At 44.1% G+C, this 22,714-nt stretch overlaps 1 protein-coding gene across 5 annotated transcripts in view; it reads right to left on the bottom strand.

The window, feature by feature from the left end:
* The window catches only part of sgcd (sarcoglycan, delta (dystrophin-associated glycoprotein)), a 301,763-nt gene that overhangs the window by 60,263 nt on the left and 218,786 nt on the right, over nucleotides 1-22,714 (bottom strand). For all 5 annotated transcript variants that reach the window (XM_084373505.1, XM_084373503.1, XM_084373504.1 and 2 more), the window contains 3 exons: nucleotides 10,043-10,144; nucleotides 2,550-2,637; nucleotides 1,198-1,317 (listed from right to left, as the gene is read on the bottom strand). In XM_084373505.1, the coding sequence (XP_084229631.1) occupies nucleotides 1,198-1,317; nucleotides 2,550-2,637; nucleotides 10,043-10,144 (310 nt within the window). The remainder of the gene's footprint in view (nucleotides 1-1,197; nucleotides 1,318-2,549; nucleotides 2,638-10,042; nucleotides 10,145-22,714) is intronic.

Genomic DNA, 22,714 nt, shown 5'->3' on the forward strand with positions numbered 1-22,714 from the left:
AGAGTGTTTTAAGTCTATTAAAAGGATTTCACAGCACTTCTCGTGTTTGAAGTTCTCCGTTCTCTGCAGCAAATGCAGGAGAATGGAAATATACATATACGAGTTCATATTTTCCATGATTTCATTTCTCATCTCTCGCTGCAATTATATTTAATTAAACGCATCCTACAGGCAAATATTTACAGGATTTGTCATTATTAAATTAAATATCTAAATAAGGTCTAAACAGCAGCTGAAATCAACTTATTTTAATTGGGCAACAGTCAAAGAAATCAAAGCTACCGTCTTCAATTAACAAGCATCGTTTTATATATTGACAAATCTGTCCATCCATACAGGAACACAGGGAGACGAGAAGAGTCCCAGTGAACGACCAAGTCAATAATTTCTTAAATAAGGAACCGTGAGGTCTGTTTTCAGTGTCAACCACATGAAGGCAGAGTTAGCAACGCATTTCAAGTTGAAAACATGACCTCAGAATGAGTTTGTAGTCTCGTGACAAAGAAAAGGGACGTTAAATCTGTCCCGTCCTGGACGTGGCCTATATTTCCCATCAGACTTTGCTGTGAATCTCTCTGTTTATGCTCGTATTCATGTTTGGTGAACTCATTTTGCCTCCTCCGCTCTCACAGGAAATCATCTGTCGCAGCGGCGTCGCCGACAGGCCGACCGGCCGCTGCAACAGCCACAACAGCTCTGTCACTTCTTATCTCCTGTCACGAGCACAAAAAACTCCTGTGTGAGGACGACATGACACCTTCTCCCCCCAGTCCTGTAGACAAACACCAGCTCTCTGCCATCAAGTTTTTCATATGTACAAGAAAAAGCGAAAACGTCTTCCTCGTGCTCTTTCGCTGGGTGTCATCTCTCTCCTCTCATACACGAGCACTACCAGCACAGATCTGAGGCCTGCTCTCCTCTCTGCTGACTGCTTATGATGCTAATATAAGCATTACATTATTCTGCTTTATTGTACGTCAGTTTGACACGTCAGCTCGGTTACAGAAGAGTCGAGTTTGTGTAGTAAATGTTTCCAGTTCCTGTAGGTGAAGTGAGCGTTTCTTTTTGCTGTGCAACAGTGAGAAGCAGCTTCAACGCCATAAAACAGATTTCAAACCTTAACACAACAAGCACAAATAAGCACTTTGGATCCCGACGGGCCGGTCGGTTTCCGTTCACGTCAGGCTGGACACTCACCCATCACTCGGAGCCTCTCGGCGCCCACCACCACCTCCTGCTCGTCGGCGGAGAAGAACAGCTTCCCAGAGGTGGATTTGACTTCAAACATCTTGCCTCGTGCTTTAAATCCACTGGATCCTGAACCGAACACACACAACAAGGAGAGGAGGAGATCAAAGAGGAGCGACTGGAGCTGATTATCTGACTCAATTAAATCAGATCATTTAAAATGCAGAGAAAAAGACATTCAAGGAGGATTTGCTGACTTCAGGGACAGAAACACCCTTTATAAACCAGAACCAGGCCGTTCATTCGATTAATTCATCTCTAGCCTGATGGCATCCACAAAAAGTTGTCATTCAACACTTCTAAGGCAAAATCAACAAAAACACTGAGAGGAAAAGATCAGAGCAGCAACACAAACATTTCACTGAACGTCTGCTGGAAACTTGAGAAAATACAGCGACTCGAGCTGCCAAAAAATTGTGAATGGTGTCATGACAAACAAGAAATAGAAAATGTAGACAACTCCCTCCAACTCAAATTGCTTTGTCTCACGCGCCGGCAGGAAAAAACACTCGGCATCGGGAGGGTGACTGATCGACACGCGCGCAATTGATTCTGTCACTCTCCATCTGGGATGTTGAAGTTCCTCCACATACGCGAACGCCGCTTAGTCATCCAAGAGAAACATCCGAGCAGACTCCCCGTCTTTCTCCTCCCCCCTCAGACCCAGAAGGCAAAATGTCAGCACACTTTTTAACGTGAGAGACACTTCCTGCGCATGTTTATACAAAGTGATTTCCATCACAGACGACTGCCAACTCTATTAGAGTGTGACAGGCGGAAGAATGGGGGAATGTAAAGAAGAAAGCGCGATCACAGAGTTATGGCGGAGCGGCTGAGGCCTCGGCTGGCACCATTAAGGGGGAACACAGGAAGAATTTATGATGCGCTAATGTTTAATCCTGGAAATGAGGCTGTGACTCCTGACAGTTAGAGCGCCGGTTCCTAACCCGGGAGTCTGGACCCCCCCAGGGTCCCGACACAGATCTAAAAGTGCAACTGCATTTCTGTCTCTGACTCATCTCTTTGTGTTCAAACGAGACAATCTGTAAAGGTACAATCAAGTTTTGCGATAACCCTACGAACACTCATCACACTGTACGTAACAAGTCGACGCTACAAGAAGCATGAAAGAATCTTAAAAATGCGTTCGACTGTGAGATTTGCCCGGGGAGGACTTCTTCTGCAGCGGCCGGTGCGTTGCAGCCGATGTCGTCAGCGTTGATGTTTATGGGAAATGAAAGCACGTATCGTATCAAAAGAAAACATCAATAAACAACATAAAAGCGCTCTGTGTATCTTACCTGTTACAAGTTGTGTGAGCAGCTGGTTGTTGCTGTTGACGATGTTGACCGATATGTTTCTGGACGACTGCAGGAACAGCGGGCGGCCCTGCGGAGAGAGGTGGACCGGGTTAATGATTGTGTTATAGTTATTCAAAGCAGCGACAAGGAACTTTCATTTTGTGTTGATTCTGGTGGTATGAGCGGTTTCAGCACCACGACCCGGTGGCAGGCGCCAACTATAGAGAAAAAGCTGTTCTTCTCTCTGATGGTGTCACTTCTAGGTTCTTCCCTCTAGGTCATAAAAAGGGATCGATATTAAACTGACACTTATTTTTTTCTTTCCAGGGACAATATGAAGAACACTGACGGTGCCGCTCAAAAACAAAAAGAGAAACAAAACAGCATTCATTTCATTTTTTTCCCCCAAAGAAGGTCTTGTACCAACATGTTGGAAATAGATGCACTTTTGAAAGATAGAAAGTGTGTGGGAGAACTCACAGGAGTATTTTTATTCAATATGTTTTATTTTGAAGGGGTTTTGAAAGACACACATTTATTTTCGCTAATTTGACAGTTCGCTGGCACCTTCGCCATTTAAACTCAATAAGGTGATAAAACTTAAAACTTAACATGCGAACCGACACTAGCGGAGCATGTAGAGGGTCATAGTTTGAACCTGAGTGCCGCTGACCAAAGCTGCTGTCTTTGATGGCAGTGAGAACATTTTGTTACATCCTGCATTTCCTGTTAGTGGCTTGACATGGATCATCTGACCGGCACACACCTGTGCTGACTTCGGGGCTGAGCCAGCTGTAATACTGAAGTACAAAAGCACCTGTACGTACAGAAACATGCGTACAAATGTATAAGTTCACATTCAAACGCTCACAACACGACTTCAGCTTCCTGCTCTGTTTGATAACTTCCATTTCCCAGAGTGCCCTGCACCTCTGTAATGCCGATCACGTCGGACACTCCGCTCCGTCTGCGCCCGACTAATCTTCATGCCTCAGTCAACTTCTTAATTAGAGATAACGGCCTGACCATTGTGCTGCACTCGCGGCCGCGGCGGGGATATGCCTTGTGTGTATATTACTGATAACATTATGGCTCTCGCCAAACTTATTGAAGTTCTCACAGTAAATACAACAAATCTATGATATGCAAGCAAGAAGTTATTACAATAACAAGGCGGTGTGAGCTGAATGTTAAACTAACTAGAAGTTTGAGATAGTCGATACGCAGAAGGAGTCGCGGGGCTCATTTGAGCATGTCAGGTGAGGTGCGTTTGCAACTAAAACTAGTTCGACTTTTAAAAATTCTGTCACAACAAAGTGCTGAGGCTGAGATAAATAATGTTTGTTTCTAACAGAGAACATTAAAAACTTTAAACCGTCTCCACAGTGAGCTCAGTATTGTCATAACGCATTTAACTGTGGAGGAACAGTTTCTGCAAAGCTTTTAAAAGTAGAACGTTTACTGTGAAGTTAAAGTGGCTCTCGTTAATAGTCTCAAGAGTCTAATCTGGAGGTTGTTCCTGAGTAGAAAAACATTGTTTTGCTGTTACCTGTATTTATTTCACGGTCACTCTGTTTCAGTGCACAAACACACGGAGCCCAGCTTTTTATAAGTGCTCTTGTGTAGAGTTGCTAAAAGCTACGCGACTGGGATCCAACTAAAAACTTCCTTGATACACTTTCTCAGACAAACTGAACTTTAGAGCCCCAAATAATAATAATAATAAAAGTGAAACTGTACAGGGAGTGAAGAGCTGCCTGAACGCACAACACAAGACAGAAACCAGCAGAAGCACTGAGCACGTTCAGACCGAGGAAGTGAAGAAGCTCTGCACGGCTGAAGGAAATAAATGCCTGGTGGATTTTACAGCGTTTGCACGGCACTGCAATGTAAACAGATACGTGAAGGTAAATTGTGCTTACAATAGATTCATCCACCCTGAAGTTGAATCTACATGTGTACTTTGTGAACCACCATTTTGGATTCAACCAAAGACTTCATCTCATTTCTGCCAACTGTAGCTGCAACAGTCAGACGTCACAGTGAGTCGAAGCCTTCGGTTCAAAGCAGCACGCTGAGGAGTCGCCGCTCGCTCGTTATCTCTCGTGACCTGCAGCTGTGCTCAGACCAATAACAGACAAAAGATGGCGAACATGAAAAATACATCGACTCTGGCGACCGTGCTGTATACAGGAGGCAGAAACGAGCGACTTCACAAGGACCAATATCAGTCAGTTTATTCATTCATCCACCTCAACTGGCTTCTTTCAATGCCAACAAGCTACTCACACCTCCCTCTGCTCTGCCAGGTAACTTCAAATTAGTTTTATATACTTCTAATATGCAAGAGCACCAGGATTACACCTTTTCTCATGTAAGTATCTGCCAAGATGCAAAATACAAACCGTGTATGCAAAAATAATTGAAGAAATGAACAATGAAATGAATTCAACAATGACCCGAACCGAGACACAGGACATGTTGACTCTAACAACATTTAACTGAAACCACAATCTTTCCCCAACCACTGGACTCAGGATGTGAACCCTGGATATTTAGTTTTAAGGTCCTGCAGTTTGTACAACCACCACCTTATATTACAGGAGATGGACGGGATGTTGGCGACATGACAACAGAGACCACTGTTTTAGACATTTGTAAGCATGAAACATCTGGATATTTCTGATGAGGGACTATGGCCTTTAAACCACTGTATGCATCAGGCAACTAGTTATTTTTTAAGAAGAACTTGTGTTTGTGTTTGTAACAACAAAAGTGGATAATTTTGACTTGTCAGCACATTTCCTGCTGTGTTTTTGACGACAAACCCCCGTATTTTAAGCCGAGAGATGATCCTCTCCTAACCCACCAAGTGGTTTTTATGTCTAAACCTAATTAGAACACAAACACAGCGATGTCACAACATAAAACTGAACTTAAAGAAACGTAAAGCTGCATTATAAAGAAATGTCAAGTTTCAACATATGTTTTTGTCGAATCGTACATTGCCTATCCGATCCGGTTGCTCCACAACCTCCAGTACTTCCTCCAGAGGAAAACACAATCCAAGCAGAAAATAAGTTCCATTAAAATGTAAATATAATCAGTCATACACATCAGATACAGGGTTGCCATTATTATACTCTTGTCAGTCACAACCGAATCTCATGACAGTCCATCTTATTCTACTCAGAGCAAGCCTGATGACAAACACTGACAAACGGTACAGTCCATGTTACGCTCAAAAGCTCAGGCAATGTATGAAAAGTTATTCTTCATGGTTTGAGCTTCAGAACCACCCAGAATACAGTCCGCTCTGTTTCATGCAGCCGGCTTAACGCTCCATCTCTCTGCGCAGGTTTTCTCCTGAATGCCTCAGAGAGGCTACTGCAGGAGTCCTACGGGGCTTTTTGTGTACAATACATGTGTTAAGTTTGTTGTTGTGTGGCGCCTCTGATCCACTCCGTCTCCTTCCTCTCTTCGTTACTAATGCAACAGACCATATTACTCCCAGCAGGACGCCTCTCGCACAGAGAGAATAAGCAGAGAGGAGATAGACGAGTGGATCGGAGTTGGCTATAGAAAATATGTCTGAGAGGCAGAGCTGCTCTGAAGGCTACAAAAAAAAACTCAGTGGTTGAATTAAAAGCTCAGTAAGTCGAGCCAAAGGAACAATTTTTAGGGAGCAATACATCGGCCCACTCCAGAAAATTTGGCCTGGTCTTATCAAAATGGATCTGCAGGTTAGTGCCGGGACTCACCCTCTGTTGAAGGGCACACAGATATTATAGAAGGATGTCTTAACGCAGGTTGTGAGTGGTGGTGGATGGTTGGTTGATTAATTAATAGAGATAATAAGATAATAATAACATTTTCTGCTCCCTGATTCTCATATGTGCAGATTTTTTTGATTTCACAGCACAGAAAAGAGGATATTATGTCAGCAGGTCACGTTCCCGCAAATCACAGATACATCCAAGGTTGACAACGAGGCTGCAGAACAGCAGACCAGGGACAACTGGATATTTTTGAGGACACCTGGGGATATTTCCAGACAAAAATGGGTGATTTTTAAAGAGACCTGCAGACATTTCCAGCCATTTTTGAGGTGACCACAACAGGCTATTTTTTCACGGCAACTCTGACCGATCTCCATCTGTGATCACGGCGATGAAAAGGCATTTTGGGCCAAACCAGGATGTTTTCCTAACCCTAACCAAGTGTTTTTTGTGCCTGAACCTAACCAGAGCATAAGCACAACACTGGGACAGGAGAGAAATAGAAAATTTGTATTCTGAACAAACGTAAAGTTGCAACATAAAGAAACATTCAGTTGTAACTCGTCTGTTGGTTTACAGAAACTTACTTAGCTTGTCTTTCCCAACACCTCCTCCTTAGTATTACTATTCCTCTCACCTCCTCTGCTGAAGCTACCAGCCGCCTTTCCCTCCCTCCGTCCTCTCCTCTGTTTATTTCTCCCTCCGCTCTGGCGTTTTCTATCTTACTTTCGTATCCATCGCTACATCAACCCACCTGTCTGCCCATTCTTCCTGTATTTTCAAGCAAAGATTTTACACCACGCCAGCCTTCTTCAACGTAACAAACTGTCCTGACTATATCAGTCTGCATTTATCTTTTTTAATATGTTGATGGTAGATCTTCATATGTCGGCTTGTGCCAACAAAACCCGTCAACGTAACCCGCGAGAGCTCTGCAGACATTCACCGCTGCTTCTGGTACCACTTGGTGAAACAGGGACTTCACTCTGATATGAACTTTATACGATGCCATAACATCACACTGTGAACATGTTGTGCTTGTTTGGGTCTGTGTTGAACTTGGCTGCCTCTTGCCTGTCGCCGCCTGTCAAATCATGCTCGCTGGCTTCCCATCTCTCTCGTTCTAATTCAGTCCTCCTCCATCTGTCTCACCGGTCGCCGTCGCTATCACGACTGCTTCGTCTCTCTCATTCCTCATCTCCATCTCCGTCTTTACTCTGCTCTCCTCTCTGCAATCTCCATCTCCATCGCTCATCCTCCCTCTCAGCCTGCATGAGGTTTCTCAGACAGCAGAGATAAAGCGCGCTGCTCTCTTGCATTATCAAGCCATCCGTCCACTACCTGCACACAGCTATTATTACTGCCAGAGCAGAAGAGACAGCGGGCAGAGAGTGCCTATCTCTCTATTTCTCTGACATCTCCTGGCTTGGATACTTCTCCTGTAGCCGTTATAGGACAGCAGGATCACATCTTGAATGCTAATTTAGTAAACAGCACATACCATGGGACTTCAGACAGGCTTTGCATTTGAATCGGTAGAAAGCCAAAGATTTCCTGAAAGGAAACTGATGCTGAAGTGCAGCACTCAGGAGCTGTTGCATGCATTTTTTTTTCTCCCTCCACCAAGAACACCTGGTGTGAAACAGTTCCTCTGAGGAGGCCATATGGTGCTCGCCGTGATGTCATGTCATATTTTCAAGTCTTGACAAGACAAGACACGAAATCACACAACACATCCTGTCTTGTTATGACACGAAAAGATGGAAAACATCTTGTTATGACACATCACGTCATGACAGGACTCACCTCGTCTCGTTTTAAATCGTCTCCTCTCTTCCTGTCCTCACATCTCGCCTTGGTTTTTTTGTATTAGTCCTGATGTGACATGACTTCTCTAATGAAGACACATGAAACAACATCTCGTCTCATTACAACAATATTCTTTTTTCTTTTAATGAAGTGACTCAACATGAAATGTCATTTTTTTGAGGTGGCATGACATCACCTGACTTTAATTACAGAATGTCTTGATGTGATTTTTCTTCTTTTATCTTCTAATAACATGACATTTCTTTTATTGTCCTGTTATGACATTAAATCACTTCTTTTGACTTGTTTTAAGAAAACATTTCATCTTTTGTCTTCGTAAAACATGTCATTTCTCTCAGTGTCTTGATACGATAACTTTTTCATGTCTTGTTATAACATTTCTTCTATTATCTTAACTTTTTTTTCTTTTGTCTTTTTTTGACATGAAATTTATGTTAGTCTTGTTATAACATGTCACTTTTTTTGGCTTTGTTATAACTTAACATTGTATATTGTCCTGCTATGACATAACACTTCTGTTGTCTTCTTATAACATAGGATTTCTTCTACTGTCTTGTTATAACATTTCTTCTATCTTGTAACTTATACCGTAACATTTTTTCTTGTTTCTTCTTTTAAAATGACATTTTCTATCTTGTCTTGTTAGACTGTAACATGTCACTTGTTCATTGCTCTTGTTATGACATGTCCTCTCCTGTTATGATGTGACATGACTTGATATGATTTGTCTTATGTGACTGGATGACTTGAGTCCTTTCTGAAATCTGGTCTTTCAAAAAAAACATAATCAGTAGCAGAGTAACTCCAGGCCGATTGCAGGTTAACGTCTCTGTAACTTACTGAATTGAGCGCTGAGCGCTGCCTTTGCTCAGTGTACACTCCAGCCTTATATTCACAATCTCTGGTAAATGACCAGATCACAGGCACAAGTGGCTAAAGGGACTGTTATTGGCAGGGTGTTTTGCACTCAGACATCAGGGACAAGCTTGGACTACAACTTCTGCTCCTTCAGCTCCAAAACATCACCTCCCTGTGGAGGTTTTTTCTAAGAGGAGGCACAGTGGCAAAACCCACAGCCCGCGAGACAGACTGCATATCCTATCTGACCCGGGAACACTTCAGGATGCCCCCGGGAGGAGTGGGTGGAGAGAATAGTACATTCAGGGCGACTCAGCTTAATCTGCTGACCCAAATGTGTGGCAGTAAATGCATGTTTTCAGCTGTGTTAGGTTGGTTTCAGCCTCAGCAAACAGTATTCAAGCTTTGTCAGAGCAACATTCAGACACTAAATGTAATCAATACCAGCTGTGAATGCAGGTTGAGTGGAAGCACCTGATACTTCCTGTAGGTGGTTTTGTCGCACATGCTTTTTTCCACTGTGTAAGATGGAGGCTCCTCAAATTCACACTGTCACACTCACAGTCATTAGACACTTCACACCACTGCACCTTCTCACCTCATGTCGAGTGTTGTCACTCACACAGCGTCACACTACTCGGCCTTTTTCTCCAAGCAAGTAATTTACACTTATATTGAGGCAGCAAAGGCAGCTTTGCATTCATTTGGGAAAATGCCACATGACGCTAACACACCGCTAAAGCAATGACTGCTGATGCTGATTATTCCAGGGCTGATGACGCTTCAAGCTTTGTGTCATGGCTCTGTACAACTCACGGCTGTGCTAACAGAAAGGACATGTTAGTTTAGCATGGTTAGCATGGTTAGCACAGACACCTGAGAATCATGGCTGGCTAAATAAAGAAATATCTAGTCAAGACAGATCCAACATCGTAGAGTATAAACTCTCCTTGCAGTGAGGTATAGAAGTCTAATGCGTGTCTGAAAATAGCAGGGTATAAGTGCGTCTTTGCACGAGCGACTTACTTGTTTGGACTGGATTTCTTTGGCATAGAGGGGTTGGAGGAACTCAGAGTCCCCTTCCAGTTTCAGGCCCTTCTCTGTTATTCTGAGGTTGCCCATGCCGTCCTGCGAGAAACAAAGACACAGTCATGATTAGTTCATCTTCTCTTCTCATGGTTTTACAAACAAGTGTACGACAACTCGTCATGAATTCCACACATTTCCACATCCATCCCAACATTACTGATGTCTGTAACCTCTTTGCACGATCATCTCACCGACACCGAGTTCACAAACAAGATTTCCTAGTGTTTTCTACCTCTAGCCCAGTTGCCAGAATCAAATTATGGCAGTTTGTGTTTCTACAACCACGTTTCTTACATGCTATATTGACATTTCTATAATACCGCGTTCAAGACTCTCCTTAGCTGTTCATCTGGAACCACTGGATATTTTTGACTGGATGTCTGGACTTTTTCCAGCCTCGTTTCTGGAGACAAAACCGTGCGTTTTCTAATGAGATGTCAGGACATGTGCACGCCATGTTTGTGGTGAGAAAAACTGGATATTTTAACAAGACTTTCAGACATGTTCAAGCTGCATTTGTGGAGACAAAGACAGATATTTTGAGGAGACTTCAGGACATCTCCAGCTGTGTTTGTGACTAACCTTTACTAACCAGAGCTTGGGCACAGTGTTGTCAAAACATTTAAAATCGAGCTTAAAGAAATGTAAAGTTTCAACACATCTGTCGTTTGCAGAAATGTACAAGAAAAGTGAACCTCAGGCGTATCAAAGATTTGTTTCTAAGATGACAGGCTCAGTTAAAGCAGCCACAGGCTGGTATAGGATGATTATTCAAAGTAGTCTTGATGTCACAGAGAGTTTAACTTATTTATTGTATTTTTTCTGCCATCAACAACACGAAGAACGATTCAGTACAGCGGCTGTGGGCGAGCCAGGACTCGTCATAGTGTTGTCGTCATGTATTTCCTGCCAATATGCCGCAGAGCCTCGAAACATGAATCTCTAGCTGTATTCAACACCTGCCATTTTATTCCTGACACCTGCAGTTTGATCACAAACACCTGTTATTTATGTGGCAAGATGGCTGTGTGGGGAAACATTAAACTCAATATCGCACACGTCTGACGCTGCGAGGGGAAGATGTTATTTGGTTACACGCTAGCAGATTACCAGGTACAAACTCTGAGCACTGTACACAGACCACATTAGCCTCGGTAAACTGTCTCCCTGGTTGATCCGCCGCCCTAATCTCTTTTAATCTTCTTTAATGCAGTGAGATGAGTTGATACTTGACTCCAGCATTAGTATTACAAACAGATCTATTGGCAAACATGGCGTACACATTGAATACATAAACAGAACCGGGACTGATACTGTTTTTATTATCAGATACAAGGTTGTTCAAAATGTACAGATGCACTGAACTCTGTAATTAATGTATCACAGCTGCCAATGCAAGAAGTGAGAACCAGCGGTGAAATGTATTTCAAGTACTGTACTTAGGTACAACGTTTAGGTACTTGGACTGTGCTCGAGAATTTCTAGTATACAGGTTTATACTTCTACTTCACCACAACTCAGAGGCAATTATTGTACTTTTTTACTCCATGACATCACCTGACAGCTTGAGTTACTTTTTTTAAGATTAGTTTATTCATCCCCTCCTGTCCTGTGAAATCTCCAGGGGTGCTGGTTATGAAACTGAAGGATGAAGTGTTCCTGATGTGTTGAGTCGAATTACAGCACAAACGAAGCACTTGTGCCATCGTGCAACCAGAACAGGAAGAGGCGTTGTTTGTTACTATCTCCAGGTTACGGTGGAATAACTGTGGAAACTCGGGAGAGTGATAGAAACCGAGGTAAAACAAGGATGGGCATTGACTCGATGTAGAGCGCTCCGGTGTTCATGTGTCCTCTTCCACAGTATTGGGGAAAGCTGTCTGACTGCAGGACTTGTGTTTTTTCGGTGAGGTATTCACGCTTTTACTTAAGTAAAGTATGTGGATGCTTCTTCCATCACTGCTGAGAGTTGATGAGGAGGATTATGCAAATATTGCGTAACATTGTGTCTGAAATGTGTGTTTAAACGTCTCAATTGAAACAAAATAACAGTGTTTTACTGAGTTGATCTCAGATCTGCAGGGATGTGATGCGAACTTAATTAATTTAACTTTACAAAACTTCATATCACTTCACGTCAATGCCGTTCACCTGCCTGATCTCAATTTGTTTTTCAAACCCCTTCATGGTAATACAAACTTAATTATAACTTCAACAAGAAACATGACGAGCCCGAGTTAAAATTGCATCCGCCACGGTCTGAAGCCAGCTTTCATATTTTGCTTTTAGTCTTATTGACTTTTTTTTTTTTTTAGGAAGGGACCCAGAGGATAAATTTAGTTTCTCTCTCTGGAAGCCAAACTCATTTCAACACGGCAAAACACCAAATGCTTATACATGCTGCGTTTGGTGAACTAAGTGAAGTATTTTAAGGCGGCAGCAGGCATAAATTATTTTCTCACAAAGTTGGGTGAAGAGACCGGTGTAGCAACCTCATCAAATACAGTGAAGGTTTCTTTTATGTATGCATGTTGTTTATTCTCCCCAAATTTCATACAAACCTGCAGGAGTCGTCTCAGTCTGTAAACCAGAACAGCACCAGACCAGAGGATATTAACGAGTGTTGATAAGGAGACTTGGCTCAGCAGCTGCTCTGATTCAAACACAACTAAAGCCTGACCCTTCTCATTCTGGTGTATATTACATGACATGACCCGCCGGATCGTCTGACAGATAGGAGACGTCACGAGAAAAGACACAGAGAAAAGCAGCCGGCTATCCGTCCATGTGGTCTCCTCCTGCAAAGACTTTTTTTTTTTGTTTTCCTGCCGTCTTCTGATCCCTCAGGTTTCTGATGAGTAAATGGAGATCAGGACCCCTGGAAATCCCAAAGCAACCGAGGACTGTTTTCAAGCCTTCTCCATGTAATCCTCGCCCCACGCCTCCTCTGTGTAAAACATATTAACATTCTGGGACAGTTATAGCGACGAGGGGGGAGTCGAGTCCCGGACGCGTTGTGATTATGAATCATCCCCCCAGGTGAGAATCAGCAGGCCTGTCAGAGACGTTATTTAAACTCAATTTCCGGCGCTTTGATGACGAAAATCAACTGTAAGAAAAAGAGACGTGTATTTCCTTATTCGGAGATCCTCAACAGAATATTCTTAAATACAAGAGAAGGCTATCAGATTCATGCGATCTCTCACAGCGCACACCGAGTGATTCCTCCCGCCGGCTAGTTCATATCTCGGTCCGGATAATCGCTGAGGATGCATAATAGCTGAAAAGTGATGTTGTGCTCCGGCCTTCGTATCTCTGCCTCCTCATTTCACACACTTTATTCTCTGTGGAGATAAAGTCGTAATACACACTCACAAAGAGGCTGATTTTCAGAAATTCAACTCACGTGGACGCTCTCTCCAAACGCTCTCCAGAACTGGTTCAGAATGAGAATAAAAAAACTGACAGCGGTGCTCGTATTATAATGGAAAAAACAAGACTGCATCAAGGAGACAATTTGTTTTTTCACTTTCAACTTCGTCACATGTCCAGTACAGAGCTGCAAATATCTGTGACTGCACAACAAGGACGTGGATAAGAAGGAAGCGTTTGGAAAAAGTTGTCGTGATGAGTGTCAGGAACAGACATGACGATCGATTCAGGACAAAAACTGCTCAGAAAAGAAGTAATACATGTTGTGAAAAGTGGAAACTCCGGGAATTTGTCCGTCTGTTGCCGTTACTGAAACATTCTGGTGCCGAGCTGCACGAAGTTGATTTCAAAGGCAGCAGTAATAGTGCTGGGACAGAACTCGTAGCTATAAAGGGCATTAGTGAAAGATACAAGAGTAAAATGCAGCATTAGATAGGATGTATAATGATCTATTTAGACAAACAAAGACAGAAAGGAGACTGACAGACTGGGACTGACTGTTTCAGCACCACGGAGAGCGACGGGCCCAGTTCTCTGCCGTGGACGGTGTCTTAATTAACGGGGAGGGTGAAGCTTTGGGACGCCCTCGTCTGGAAACAGACACATTCGTCAGCACGTCGTCCGATCAGCCTCTTCTGGCTGGATAATGTAATTAAAACCACATTGATCTAAAGGATGGTTTTATCCACAGCGTGGACACACAGATGTGGGTGTACGGACGTGACCTGAAACACTTATTATATTCATGTCATTCATTATGTGCAACAGTTTAAATGTCTCCTGTGCAAACTCCCCAACTGTAGTTTCAGCTCTGTGTAATTACTGAATTATTCATCTGTGCAAATACTCTGGTGTACTTTCAGGTATTTCAAATATTATTCAACACTGTTTACACTGAGTTATATGCACATAACTTTATTTTATTCTTTTTCATTTTACTCTGTATTGTTAATCTGAGTATTCTCTATTTATAGTATTCTCATAATTTCTCTAAGCTGTTATATTTCTACTGTAATATGACCCAATGTCCCCTCTCTGATCAATGAAGGATTTCCAAATCAGAAATGTGCAAATGAAAATAGAGGAAACTTATTATTTATCTTTTGGAAAAACTGAATTGAACCATGTGAAGTTTCCTCCCTGACACAGAAGAGATGCTGCACTCAAGAGGAGTGTGATATTTAAGCCTGTATCGACTCGTTGTTGAAGGGTTGTATAACTTTATATCAAGTCCTACTTAAGGTGAATTGGTTCGGAGTGACACTTAGTGTGGCGGACCCTCTGCAGACCGACTAACAGTAAGAAAGGGGGACGGCGTAGGAGCTGGATCAGAATCGGGGGAATCCATGTTTACTCATGTCGCACTATTCTGTCTGCCATTTAATACGCGTGCATTAAAGACACGGAAATTAACAGATGTGCAACACGATGCTGAAAATGCTTCTCACTGCAGTGAACTGCTCAGAGTTGTCTGAATAAGATTAGTTCAAGAGTCAGAATCAGTAAGATTTGACTATTTCAAGGACTTGGAGAGAAACGTAAGGAGACTTTAGTCTGTTTCAGCACCATGGAGACACAGTAGTAGAGACTTGGCTATCACTATGGATAAAGAGACAAGTAGTCACATAGTAGTGATGTGCCCAAGTCTTGCTACTTGGCAGCCATCTTTGCACATCCCCCATGGCCAGTTATTTCAGTCTGGCAAGACCAGGTCTCTATTTGAATAAATGCAGAGAGAGCCAGAACACTAGGACGTTAAATGCTGCATGTGTGGAATCAACAGTCGAATCTGATACAAACTGCTTGAAAACTTTGGTAACTTTGCTCCAAAAGTGGGTTTAAAACACATTTTTCCCCCACGGTTACATGACACCAGCTTCTTCCAGGGCTGAAGCCAGAGTGCTGCTACGTGACGCAGTGAGCTCGTCCCGCCAGAGCACTCGACAGATGACCAGTGTTTGAATAACCTCGTCTCTCCTGGTAATCCAGTGTGTGAGAGTGATATCCTCCTCTTCCATGCCTTTTTGGGAGTCTGTCTGCAGCTGCACCAAATCTCAACTGTGCGCTCAGGTCAGTGCAACAACATGATTGGCAGATGTGTGTTACCTGGTTTGGCTTTGATACATAAAGAAGGCGATTGGCTGGCGTTACAAGCTTTTCTATAAAATGCCTTTAGTAGTCTGTCTCCTCTTACATGTCATCTCTGGTCTTGCTGAGGACTCGAGTCTGTTTCAGCTCACTGTTCCTGTTTGTACTATCCCTCCCTGTGAAATGTAAAAGTATCCCGGTGGACGAATGGTGCAGAATACATCCACATCTGGTTGATTGGATCTGTTCATGCTGACGAGGAACAGTGCTAATGAAGCCCGGCTAATTTCATTCTCTATATCTTCTTCTTCTTCAAGCGTCGCTGCAGCGAAACACCGAACCACAGAAAAGTACAGAGAGCTGAACACAGACAGACTCATAAAAACAGACTGTTCTCTTTGGTCTCCTGCACAGACACCGAGGACACAGCTGAGGGAGGAGAGCGTCACGGGTTGACAGTTGTCGGACCTGCCTGACATCTCAATTGTCTGCCTGCTGTAGAGTAAACTGTTGAGTGTGGGATACTGTATACAGGGAGCGGTGATGAGTGGATGAGGGGGTCGCTCACAGTCTGTGCTTTGAATGAGTCAGCGCCGCAGACAGAGCAGAGAGGAGTGTTTGTCTCAGTCATCCTCCACATGCAGGAATAACAGCAATAGTGACAATGAGGCAAAAAGGCAAATATCACCCATTTCATGTTTTTGGGATTCTTTTCATTAAAATCAAAGATGAATGTGTGCAGCAAAAGCAGGAAGGAGAATACGTCTAAGTGTCTGAATCCAGCTGCATCCGTCTGCATCCGAATCTGCAATTAGACCTGACTCAAAACACTGAGCGCAGCTGCACTGTTTGCAGTTTCTTTTCTAGTCAAAATGCTTTTTTTCTTCCTTTTTATCCTCTGCAGTGAGCAGCGCGCTGCAGTCGGCACAGCGAGGCGAGGCGAGGCGAGCAGCTATGAATAATTCAGGACGCCTCTTACCAGGACGGAGGCCTCTGAACACTCAGGTGTGCCTCCGAAGCTCTCCTCTACCCTCTCCTGTCCTCCAACACCTCGACCTCCTTTTCCTGCTGCCTTTCATCTCCTTAAAATCCTCAACCTTTTCGGTCCCCTTGCTGATCATCCTGTTTGTCAGTTTGAGACTCCTCTTGCCCCGTCGCTTTTACTTTATTTCCATCTGTCTTCTTTCATTATTCCACCCTACTTCTCTCTCTCTCTCTCTCTCTCTCTCCCCACCTGTTTCGTTTTCAATCTCTCTCTCCACCTCCTTCCCACCGGTCTCTCCGTCAGGTGTTTCCATTCAATATGAATGAAAATTCAATATAAGTTGATGTCAGAGCAAAAATGACAAATAACACATTGTGACATGACTCAGACGGCAGTCATCGCCGCGACAATCGTAAAAAAACAACTTAATAATACGACTCAGTCACTTTTTTATCCACAGCTGGCAGAATCCGCTGACGTTTGTCCGCCGTCAAATAAGCTAATGGGTCAGACTGACATTCAATTTGGCACAAAGTGTTTACGGCCCTGAGAGGACGACTCTGAAATATTCTTTTGACAGCCCGATCTTTTTCTACCACTACCATCAACTCATCTACGACTCAAAAGTATAAAAAGTCAACTCGATGAGCGTGCAAAGTGTTGAGCAGCTGTGAGCGATTGTCACAGCTCTGTGCCAGCGTGACCATACTGCGCAAAATATCTCTAACTGCAAAATCCTTCCTAAGACTTCGACTATGTTTAGTTCTCTCAAAGAATCCTTTTGCAGATTTATTGAACACGTCAAAGCTCCTCAGGAGGATGAACTGACGATTTGGGATAAAGTTTTTGTATCCTACCACTTGCAGGACAAGTTTGCACACAACATGTGTCAAAGTCAATGTCGTCTAGTCGACAGTCCTGCAAGAAGTCCTCCATTAATGAAAGTTGATATGTTGTTTTTGTTGGAATGGTGGACAAAAATGATAAAGAAACAGCATCAGTCAGTTCAACGGCACCAGGAACTGCAGCCACACAGCTGAACCCACACAACGTACTGACCCTCGTGAAGGTGGGATTTATTCCACGACTGCTGCGTTAGGTTTAGCTAGGTGTAGCTAATAAACTGTCAACTGAGTGTAAGTTATAATGTAATCAGTAAATAGCAATTTAAAGCTCCAAGGGCGCGTCATCCATCCAGCTGCTTTCTGAACTGAATCCCCTGTTCAACATCCATTGACCCCGAAAGATTGAAACCTGCCTTTCATCGGTACTGATGCCTTCAAGTGCGTGGAGTAAAGTGGAAATGATACGCTGATGTTTTACTGTAATGGTTTTCATGTCAGTGACACGCAGGAAACTATAATGCGAGGTAATATTATGTTCTTAACTTCCCATGTCTAAAATATTTCACTGTAGCATGAATGATATTTCCTGCGGCGCTTTGTGTTGTTTGAACTGTCGGCTGCTTTGCCAGCCGCTGCCTGCGAGCGGTGTTAGCCGGGCCTGACTTTGAATCCTCCCCTCCTCCCTGTTGCTCGTCTGAAGCTGTGAGAGAATTGGACATAATTCATCGCACATACAGCCGAGTTCCTCCTCTCTCCTGTTTCTCCCCGCTCTAATCCCTTTCTTCCTCTCTCAGCCCCCCCCCCCCCCCCTCGCTCTCTCCGAAGCATTTGCTGCAACAAGGACTAAATTGATCTACTCTCAAACCAGAATTGCCTCCACTGTCACCTCTCTGTTAGCTGATAGTTATTGAGAATTTATTGTGTTTGTGTGTGTGTGTACGGAGACGTGTGTGAGATGTGTGGCTGCTCTGTTTACCTGGCTGTTTGTGGGCGTATGAGCGCAGAGAAAACGTCTGTCTTGTAAATAACATTCCTGCCTTCAGTTCCCTGTGTTATTCTCCGGATTTATTCGGCCCGGCTGTGCGAGCTGCAGCAGAGACGGAGGGAGGGTGGGCCGGCAGCAGGAGCAGGAAGAAGGATCGTTGAATCATACCTGTCCTTTATCTGTGTCCATCCCTGTTTCTTTATCTACACCACCTCTCCTCTCTGCTTGTCCTTTTCTAAAAGCCGACATCCTCAGAGAGCCGAGAGTCGCTGCTGTCAATAATGTCGAGCTCTCAGCCCGTTATTGAGCGTCTGCATCGATACGCATCAAGCCGCCGCCGCCGCCCGAGGCTAAAGCAAATATAGACGTCTTGAGCTATAAGAAAAAATATAATGATGAGTCAGACTTTTGCATACAGCTCACATAATCACACTTCCTCGTGTTTAAGGTTCCTCCCACACAGAGCCAGTTTATTCTGGGATGTGTAAGGTGTTTGGATAGTTACCTGCCAAAACAAGAAAAAGTAACTTAAACCATGTGCGATACGTTGCCCACGATGTGAGGTGAGCTGCCAGAGAAGTGGGCGGATTTCTTTTCTGTAAAACTTCTGTTTTGATTAACTCTTTTTAAAGCTTTTGGAAGACTCTTCTGAGACTCCCTGGAGGCACAACATACTTTTCTAAATAATTTATGTGGTTATGCTAAAAGTGTTAGCTTCGAGGTTGTGATGTTTAAGGTTAAAGCGTATGTTCAGGATCATTTTGGAGACCCTTGTAGTCTGACTTATTTATGTCAACAGTTTCTCCAAAAGCAAAGCTGTGATGATGTGAGGAAACTGTAAAGAAAGAGAAAAATGTCTCCTCAGAAGTACTAAAAAAGACAGAGCAACTATGAAGCAGCGATGATGCCGTCCTGATGTTCTGCAGCTGGTATCACAGTCTACAGAAAGCCACCAGTGAAAGCTAAGTAACCTGTAGACATGCAGGACTCTCAGGATTAATAAATCTGGTCTTCAAGGCTTCAACCTGCAGACAGGGTTGAGGTCTGACGCAGCCTCTCCTTCAGAGGAGAGGGTCTGAACTGACACCGTGTCCTAACTGCACGCAACAGGAGCGAGCGTCAGCGACTTCAGCAGCTTGATTCCACTTCCAGCCCCCTGATTGGACCCCAGCTTTGAACTTGGCCTTTTCAGCTTCCTGATTATTGTGCTGACAAATATCTGTCCACAGACAGACAGACAGACAGAGAGAGGTGAAATCAATACCTGCTGCGCTAGAGTGGACGGGAATGATGGGAACTGGGTTCGGGCCCGTGTCCACCACATAGCCTTTTTTTTTTTTTGTCTGAGCGCCAGCATCTTTTTTTCAATCGTTCCTAATGAAAGGCGAGAGAAAAAGCGCTGCTCCCAGTGTCTTTTTCAGAGATCAGGACTCGTCACCCGTCACAAAATCGAGAAGAAACTTGTTCTGGCTGTGTGTGTCAGTCCTATCAGACAAAAACTGTCAGAAAAGTCCATTTGTGGGTGCAGATTGTCTGTGCATTGAATGTTACTGGAAAGTGTTGGGCTTTTATCACCCTACGCGCTGTAAGCTTGTTATTGTAAGCTTTAGAGTACGATCTCGACCTGCTCCAATCGGAAAGTGTCAGGAGACAGCCCTCTGTTACCCTAGCGTTAGCAGCTGCCAATCAAAACCAACGTGCAGTGTTTGTTCTCTCGGCGCACAAACACTTCATGCCAGCGCTGCCCACAAAAAAACGCCATCTGTACACAGGCCCTAACAGTCACCTGCAGCTGAGAACGAATGTGGGTCAGGTGCCTCCCTAGTTGAGGCACCCTTCTTTGGACCACACCCATCTCCAAACTCAGACTTCATGTTGATCTCAACTACGCACCTGTAAAGTTTCACGACATATCTTGCACGATTGTGACACTATTGCTCTGGAAACATCCGTCAACAGACAACCAGACAGAAATATTAACACCTGGCAAAAGCTGTCAGCAGGAACACACTTTGGCATGATGACGCACACACAGACTCACAAACTGCAAACAGCAGCTGGTAAATATTTTGTTACCTGAATCATCTGACAGAAACCACTTTCACATAAAACTCTACACATAATGGCTTCAGCAAATTGACTGACCCAGAATTGATTTTTGGGAAAAAAAAAAAAACAGTTGAGTCCGAAACAATTCAGGACAAATCAGGCTGGATTTCTTGGCTGCATTTGAAGGAGCCTTTTGAAATGAGACTTCAGACAATCTAGACCCTGAAGTGGGACACAGCGAGAGGCAAAACAAAGAAAAGCTTTCATGAATTTGTTTCACTCCGGCTAAAAATAGCAAAATTCCCCAAAAGTCTGAACTCTAGGTTTGTCGGAGGACTTTTTTGCTCTCCTGTCTTCACAGGCCGCTCTGCCTCACATCCTTCAACCGTCGTTGTCGGGGGATTCAATTTGAGCAACCGTGGCAGGCGGTAAGATACTGTGACAACATTACAATCACAAAATAGGAATTGTAAATAGTGTAGCATTGCGGATTAGCCGATTTAATTTACAGCCCGTGTAAATCTCACCCTCCAGGCGGCATTTTCTCCTGCAGCACATGTCAGCAAACAATGACGAGAGGCTCAGGGGTAAAAACAGGCCGTGTGTTTGTTACAGGTAAACACGCCACAACCGCGGGGGGAAGCGGTTCTCTTGTTTACTCCCACATTTACCAGCATAAACCTGCGTTAGCGTTTCAGATGCAAATGAATGCATGAAAGGATGCTCTGGCCACCTGCAACCCGCAGCCAAAAAGCTCTCGCCGACTAAAACGAAGCACCGTCGAGGAGCAACAATGTGTCTCCAGCAATCCATTCCCTCTCCAATCCTGCAACACTGAGTGCTCTTTCAATCAGCCTCCGTCGGCCCTGTGTGGCTGCCAGGAGCCAACATGGCCGAATTCCAAACTAATACATTTTTCAATTGATCTGTTTGATAACAACAGAGAAAAGTTTCCCTTCTGGCCTACAGTCTGAGCAGCGCAGCACCTGGAGAGGGCCGCTCTCTTTCTCCGCTTCCACAGGTGATGGCTGCGACGTCATGTTGCAACACCCTGAGATGGCTATCAGTGGAATTGGCTTTGAGATTGCTCTCCACAGCGAACCCCCGCTCCTCTGATTGAGGCCCTCGACACAGCGCCGCATCATCCATCAATGGGATGGGAATGCAGATGGGGGGGAGGGGGAGAGAGAGAGAGGAGCAGAGAATGAAAGATGAAAGAACGGAGAGCAGGAGGGGGGTATTGATAAAGTCAGGAGCGATAAGACCGGGTAAAATAGATAGACAAACACAGAGAGCAAGATAAGGGTAAAGAGAAAATGAGACTGACGACGTGTTGGAGTGTAAATGAGGCGAGAGATGAAGACTGCAAGGGGAGTTAAGAAAAGGGGGAGGAAGAGGAGAGGGAGAGGAGGGAGACTCAGAGAAAACATTCGAAGGTGGGAGGGACACGAGTGAGAGACTGAAGCCGAGGCTGGGGGAAGAAAGAGAGGGACAGGAAGTGAGGGAGCGTCCACACTAATGTGGATGAATTTGAAAAGCCCGTCTTCTTCTTTCCGTTCGGGTATTACATCCACTTTAAGCCACCGTTCTCAAACCTAAGCTGGTCGAGAAAGCTCTCCGAGGTATCGTTTTGAAAAAGGTTGGCTTGGCGTTGCGGTCGTGGACGGAGAGAGTAGAGCTCTTTAAAACCACTTTGCTGTGATCGTCTACACAGCTTTGACAAACAGACAGTATGCGTGTATTTACCAGCAATTCTTGCGAAGCCAACTGTCTGTTGCCTCCAGCTGTCTCTGTGAAATGTTATTTTGTTTGTATATACAGCCGGTGATACGGTCCCAGAGTCGTCCCTGAAATGTCTTGTTGTTAGGCATTTGGCCACAGAGCTGATCTGTACGGTCATCCCCTGACTTAACCTGCACTCAGGATGGACGGGGGGCAAACCGAAGGGGTGGGACTCCAACTTAAGCGTGATATTGATATGGGTCCATCAGAAGTTGCTATATTGATTATTTACTTGGATGATACATTATCAGTGCCTCGAACTCCTTTCAGACTTGCTCAGCTTTGTTCAATAAGTTTATTGTGTTCCCTCAGACTGCGACCTCAGTTAACTCCAGCCGATCCGGGACCAACTGAACCGAGCTCCACTCCCGCTGAGGTGATTTTCTATTGGTGTATTTTCACACTAGCATAAATTATGTGAAGTTATGTGACTGAACTTAAAT

The sequence above is a fragment of the Pagrus pagrus genome, assembly GCF_965226575.1.
Source record: "Pagrus pagrus genome assembly, chromosome: 14".
NCBI lineage: Eukaryota > Metazoa > Chordata > Actinopteri > Spariformes > Sparidae > Pagrus > Pagrus pagrus.